This window comes from Gymnoscopelus microlampas, assembly GCF_963454915.1.
Source record: "Gymnoscopelus microlampas genome assembly, chromosome: 10".
NCBI classification, from domain to species: Eukaryota; Metazoa; Chordata; class Actinopteri; order Myctophiformes; family Myctophidae; genus Gymnoscopelus; species Gymnoscopelus microlampas.
The window spans coordinates 10,805,852-10,813,055 of record NC_139947.1 but is presented as its reverse complement, the minus strand read 5'-3'; the positions used below and the strand labels follow the sequence as shown (position 1 = coordinate 10,813,055).

The window sequence follows — 7,204 nt, the reverse complement described above, 5'->3', positions numbered from 1 at the left end:
ACACACACACGCGCAAGTACAGGAGCTGCTTGTGCGCACGGAGGGCACATCATGAGCAACACAACAAAGCAAAAAGACCCACCACCCACCCAGTGGTGTAGCTGGATTAAAAAAAAAAAACTTAAAATGAAACATGACGTGCACAGTGCAGTTTTCCTTTGGTTAACCCTTTAAGACCGGGAACGCCATCTGTGTCATTTTAAGATTTCTTTGGCTATATAAAAATAGCGGATATACAAGCTCGTAGCGCGGCACCGAGTGCCGCGCTACGAGCTTGTAGATCTGCTATTTTTTGGAAAAATCGTGAAAATGTGTGCAAATCTTTAGTTTGAATGTATATATACTTTTTTGAAGCGAAAGTTTTTAACTCAAATCTTTGCTTCTGGGGATTTTACAAATGCCTTCTAAATCCTAACATTTTCTTCTTCCTAGAGTTTAAAATGTTTTACTTATGTCGCTATATTATCAATGGTTTTCAAACTTTTTTCATGTCAAGGACCCCCAAAATAATATGTATTTGTCCGCGGACCCCCTCCCATCTAAAAATGTATTGTTCCAGGGACCCCCAGAAGCAAAGATTTGAGTTAAAAATGTACATAAAAGATTCGCACAAATTTTCATGATTTTTCTAAAAAATAACCAAAGAAATCTTAAAATGACACACATGCGTTCCCTTCCCGGCCTTAAAGGGTTAAACAAATCAAAAGGGCTACAGTAACCCGCTAGCGTTTCCTTTGCTTGTCTCCCACTCTGACACTGCAGACACACACACAGCCCACCCACCCAGCGCTGGAGTTGGATTTAAAACATAACCACTTAAACCCATTTATATTATGTTGTTGACCAGGGATCCCGCAGGGATCTGTATTGAGCCCACTCCTTGTTCCCCCTCTACACCAAGGGGCCCTATTTTCGATGTAGATTGGTTGGTTGAACTATTTGAAAATGTTTTTAAAAATAGTACAAGATGGCAAAGAAGCAACAATATGGCCCAAAACCTCTTTGCTGAAAATAAACGGTCTAGAACAGGGGTCTCCAACGTTTTCAGGCCAAGGACCCCCTAGCTGAGAGAGAGATGAAGCAGGGACCCCCTACTCTATATTGTATAAAATTGTGTTTCAGATTAAAGTTTTTTTTACTTAGTCTGCTTTTTTTCCCCTCTACACCTATAGCCTCTTTGCCAAAAATAGCCGATCTACAAGCTCTCAACGCCTCGCAGCGCGAGGCGTTGAGAGCTTGTAGATCTGCTATTTTTGGCTAATATTCCCCTCAGAAAAGGAATTCTAGGGTTCAAGTGTTTAATGTAAAAAAACTAAATCCTATCACACAAAGATTTGGCGGACCCCCTATAGTAGCTCTGAGGACCCCCTAGGGGTCCCGGACCCCCTGTTGAAGTAGAAGTATTTTTGATGAATGTTCGCCTATATTTTCACAGACGCTAGAGTTCATTTAAGTAAGTAGTAGCCTTGTGGAAACAAGGGTTCTAGGGCCACGTGGCCCATACAAGTAGGTCAGTAGCGGGAGGCATCCTGATGTAGAAGTAAGTACACCTCTGTATATGACGCTAGAAGTAGGTCGGAGTGACATATTGTCGGTGTCAGAGAGGGTAAGGGTGTCTATCCCCTTTTTTCAAAGCTAGACCCCCCTGGGAGACGGATTGCTGCGGTGGAATGCAACACCTACCATCAGCTCCCAGTACTTATACCACGCGACTTAGTTACCAAGCTGTTTGCTACTCATACAGATGTGCCATTTCAAAACTTCAAATGTCCTGCCATCGCCAAGACAGTACATTTTCAGGGGATTCCCAGGGCAATAAGAGGGACAAAGAAGGGCATTTAAAATGCTGAATTATTTTGATGATCACTGCTTTTATGATGCTAATTCATTTGAGCAACTGGTCATGGACCTCTTCAAATCACCTTTCGCCTCATAATGAGTCTGACACCTTCTTCAACACACATTCTTTTGTTCTCATGTATATGGTTGTCTGTTGAAGGGAAAAACGGGGGTGTGTAGTGACAACTTCTTTTCAGGGGCAAAACAGTGCATTTTTAAGGGCAGAACAGGGAGGAAAAATGCATTTTCAGGGCACTTTCAGGGAAAGAACAGTAACGTGTGAAGTTTTGAAGTGGCACATATGTATGCCCGAGTTAACGGTGCCAGGAATCGAACCTGGAACCTTGGCGGTCCAAAGCGGAGTACTCTACCGCAGTGGTTCTCAAACCCACTGTCTCCAAAAATATTGTTGTGCCAAGATTTGTACAAGATCTACAAGCTCATAGTGCGGTACTCTGTGCCGCACTATGAGCTTGTACTTGTACTATTTTTGCATAGCCAAAGTATAAAATAAAAATAGCAGATCTACAAGCTCATAGTGAACCACTATGAGCTTGTATTTCTACTATTTTTGAATAGCCAAAGTATAAGATAATGGTTAAAGTGGTTCAAAGTTTTGTGACACCATATTAACCCATTAAGCCCTGAAGCCGATTCTAAAGATGTCTTCTAAATCCCAACAGTTTTCTAAAAATAATTGTCAAGGACCCCCAAAAATGTATTTGGCCACGGACCCCATCTCAAAATATTTTGTTCCAGGGACCCCCAGAAACAAAGATTGGAGTTAAAATTGTTCGCTTTGAAATAATACATACACTCAAAGATTTGCACACATTTTCAGAATTTCTCAAAAATAGCAGCTCATCTACAAGCTCGTTGCGTGGCACAGAGTGCCGCGCAACGAGCTTGTAGATCTGCTATTTGATCTAATTGTTTAACCCATTGATACCTGGAACGCATCTGTGTCACTTTAGATGTCTTTGGCTATTCAAAAATAGCAGATCTACAAGCTCATAGCGCGGCACCGAGTGCCGCGCTATGAGCTTGTAGATCTGCTATTTTTGAAAAATCTTGATTTGCAATGCTCTACTGGCTGAGCTACCCGGACACTAAATGATGCTACAGCACAGCGCCTCCAATCCATCCCTTGATGCTCAGTGCCAAGCAGGGAGGCAACGGGTTCCTCCACGGTATGAGTCATACTTAACCACTATAAACTTTATAGTCATATCATATGACTCGAGGGTTCATGGTGGTTATAAGCCCTAGTGCCATGGTGTTGGGCGGCGAGAATAGCCCCATCTACAAGTAGGCCTTTCACAATTATTGCATAATCGTCAAATCGCAATTATTTGAGATAATGGCAAAAATAATTGCATAATCGTCTCCATGTTGAAAAATGTTATTTTCAATATATTTCAAATATTAAAAAAGCAGAAATAGCAGATCTACAAGCTTACAAGATCAGCTATTTCAGCTATTTTTACATGCATATAATTATTATATTATATGTCAATAATTTTTTGTATATTTAAGTTATTTGCCATATCTTCCCTGTGCAAGTTTTTATTACGAAGCCTAAATGGCAAAAAGAAATAAAACATGTATTCATATGTTTCAATGTTCAATGCCAGCTCCATCTTTCAGCATTCCTTTGTCCAGTATACCCCTCATCCCTCCTCTACACATGTCCAAACCATCTAAAAGTCGCCTCTTTTTCGTTATCCCCCCCAAAAAACCTTCCATACCTGGGCTGTCCCTCTTATGTGGTCATTCCTGATCTTGTCCATCCTTGTCGTCACTCCTAAATCTTAAACTCTGCCACCTCCAGCTCGGCCTCCTGTCCTTTTCATCAGTGCCCTCGTTTCCAAACCATCTCACTACACCAAGCCGTAAAGCATGGCTGGTCTCACTGCTACGCACAACATGCTTGTAGATCGGCTGAACAAGAACGTTTTAACATGAAAAATGGTGTCCGCCCAACATAGGCAATCCAGGTATTTAAGTGGTTTAAGTGGTTAAAGGCAGCTCTCCACCAAACAGACTACTACAGATTACTAGTCGGCAGATCGGTCGGTTCGGAAGGTGTGTAAAAAGAATAGCTGAATGCACCTGAGAGCCGACAGAAATAGCCACTGGCTTGATGTCTTTTTCAACAACAAGCCCGCTGCTATCCGACGGTCGAAAGCTCGGTTGGCATTAGACGCTCCACTACAACTTACGACCTGACGCGCCAGTGTACCCACCGCCCCATTCAACAGCAAATTTTCGTCAACAGACGCTTTCCAACACTTACCACCGGCGACGTCGGTGCGGTGGAGAGCTACCTTAAGATGAAACATGGCAAACTGCCATTTCTTCTCTGGGAAAACAATGAAGGAAACAGGTACTCACTAGCTTTCCCTCGCTTGCTGCTTCCACTCGGACACTCTAGCAAGGATGCTCCAGCAATCACAATCATTATTGTCTCTGCTTGGTGAAACAAAGCAGGCCTTATTGTACAGCAGTGTAATTCCTCCTTCTCTCTCTTTCCCAGGCAGCACTGTGGGGACAACACAGCTGTTTAACCCCGTGTTGTTGGGGCTCTGACTCCCTCACAGCTGTCTGCATAAAACCTAGCCTTTACACTGGTCATAGAGGAGAGGAGAGGAGAGGAGAGGAGAGGAGAGGAGAAAAGTAGGAGATGAGGGGAGGGGAGGAGAGAAGAAAAGAGAGGAGAGAGGATTAAAGGAGGAGAAGAGAAGAGAAGAGAAGAGAAGCCAGGACCCAGGAGTGCTGCCAGCTGCCTAATGATCTCAAATAACCTCTGAGCTCCCTGCTAGCTACGGCTGAAACTGCTTCCCTCCAGTGAAAACACACACACACACACACACACACACACACACACACACACACACACACACACACACACACACACACACACACACACACACGCACACGAAAACACACGCACGCAGTCAAACACACACACACACACACACGCAAACAAACACACGCGTACACGCACGCTTGTTAGAACAGAGAACAGTCATTTGTTTTCCCCAACAAACACTCACACAGGAGTCTTTGTCTCCGTCAGCACAGTGGGTTTCAGAGAGAACAGACAATACACTCTCTCACACACACACACACACACACACACACACACACACACACACACACACACACACACACACACACACACACACACACACACACACACACACACACACACACACACACACACACACACACACACCAAGTAAGACCCTGTGGTGTAGCTCCTTACGCTCAACAACAACAAACAATAAAAGTAGGAAGCGAAACATCGAAACATTTGCATAGAGCGCACAGTCAGTGCGTAGTAAACATCGTCACACCGCGTGCACGTGTGTGTGTGTGTGTGTGTGTGTGTGTGTGTGTGTGTGTGTGTGTGTGTGTGTGTGTGTGTGTGTGTGTGTGGTTACTGTACTCTACTGTACTGTAGGCCGTTTTTTTCCCCTCGGAATGCGGTTTCACTGCCTTGTGTGGCTGGACATCAACTTCTCCTTTAAGGCTATAGCCACCATTCATCTGCCCTCCCTGCAGTGTTGCCAGATTTTGCAAGAGAAATAAGCAGTGGTGGAAAAAGTACTACATTTTTTGCGTGTGTTTTTAAAAATACTGCAATGTAAAAGTACTCTGCTACAAGTAAAAGTCCGGAATTCAAAATTTGCTTGAGTAAAATTGCTTTAAAAATGTACTTAAATTACCAAAAGTAGCAAGTGCTCGTTATGCAGAATGTCCCATTTCACAAGTTTTAAAAAAAATCGTCTGAAAATAGCAGATCTACAAGCTCACAATGCGTCAGGCTATTTCCAAATGGCCGAAATGTATACAGGGCTAATATATATTTTGTAATAATAATCAAAATCAACTAAGTAACTAAGTAACTGTAGTGGAGTAGAAGTATACGTATTGGAAATTGGAAATAGTCAAGTACAAATACCTCAAAATAGTACTTAAGTAGAGTACTTAAGTAAAAAAAAATATATTTTTGAAACATTTTAACAACACAAATCTGGTACGGTGGGGTCCCTGGCACAAAATGCTTCCAGATGGGGATACGTGGACAATTACATGTTAATTTGGGTGGTCCTTGACATGAACATTTTTGAGAACCACTGGTTTAAACAACAATTAGGAAGCAACGGCTAAATAAGCAACTATACACTTTAGAAACAAGCCCCAAAAAAACTGCAACCGCCAATATTTACAAGCAACTTTACAGAAAAAACAAGCCCAAAGTCGCTTATAATAAGCGGACATGGCAACAACACTGCTTCCCTGCCATACTTGTCTCTCTCCCTCTCTCCCTCACTTTCACTCTCTCTCACTCCTTCTCTCTGATGGCACTTTAACACCGTGCCACTTTCACACACACACCTCTCATCACTCCCTATTTTCCTACTTGCTATTTTTCCATTTGATTCTCTCACACACACACACACACACACACACACACACACACACACACACACACACACACACACACACACACACACACACACACACACTCTCTCTCCCTTCCTCTTTCCTCTCACTCTCTCCAAAGACACAGAGTCACACTCAAGTATAAGAGAGAAAGAAAGAGATATTGCACAGCAAGAGAGCAAGAGAAAATGAAACACCCACGCACAAAAGCGCGCGCACACGCACACACGCACACACACACACACACACGCACACGCACACACACACAAGCCTCCCGGTTTCGGGTTGTCATCCAGCACCATCTACACACCTTTCTTTGATGACGTTCCCATAATATTCTCCCTCTCTCTCTCTCTCTCTCTCTCTGTGTCTCTGTGTCTCTCTCCCAGTCAGGCTTGACTCCAGACAGTTTTAGTACAAAGCAGACAGGAGACGCAGCAGCAGCAGAGCTGTTACCCAGACACTGACTCACTGAGGGAGGGAGAACCACGCTCTCTCTCTCTCTCTCTCTACCTCCCTCCCTCCCTCCCTCTACCTCCCTCTCTCTCTCTCCCTCTCTCTCTCCGTCGGGTGGAAGCCTCCCATGTCCAAAACGATTACTTTTCAAGATTCAAATTCAAAGAATACCAAAAATAGCGGATCTACAAGCTCAAAATACTATTTGTGCTACTCTTGTGTGACACTGCAGTATGTCGAAGTAGGGCATTAATGTATATACATACATTAATATATATAAAAACATAAAAAGCTAAAATATGGAGGTTTCTGCCCGACAGCAATATATATTTCTCTTCTGCTTTCACTGTTCGTCTGTCTTAACCACTTAAGCCCAACAACAGTATGTCGCACATGTTGGGACATTCTGTAAATGTTACATTTTTGCCTATAATGACATACCCCAAAAATAGGGACA

General features: G+C 43.2%; 2 protein-coding genes across 7 annotated transcripts in view; both read right to left on the bottom strand.

Moving 5' to 3' along the window:
* LOC311053424 (E3 ubiquitin-protein ligase TRIM35-like) overlaps window positions 1-7,204 on the bottom strand; it is a 136,011-nt gene that overhangs the window by 15,366 nt on the left and 113,441 nt on the right. The gene's annotated exons all lie outside the window — the stretch shown is intronic.
* Window positions 1-7,204, bottom strand: part of znf512b (zinc finger protein 512B) — a 116,203-nt gene that overhangs the window by 79,348 nt on the left and 29,651 nt on the right. Inside the window, exon 1 of one of the 5 annotated variants that reach the window (XM_084068932.1) lies at window positions 6,602-6,663. The exons of 3 other annotated variants lie outside the window; for them this stretch is intronic. In XM_084068932.1, coding sequence (XP_083925058.1) covers window positions 6,602-6,623 — 22 coding nt within the window. In that variant the 5' untranslated portion in view covers window positions 6,624-6,663. Of the gene's footprint in view, window positions 1-4,233; window positions 4,327-6,601; window positions 6,664-7,204 lie in introns of those variants that run through there. One more of the 5 variants, XM_084068931.1, reaches the window with a different exon arrangement.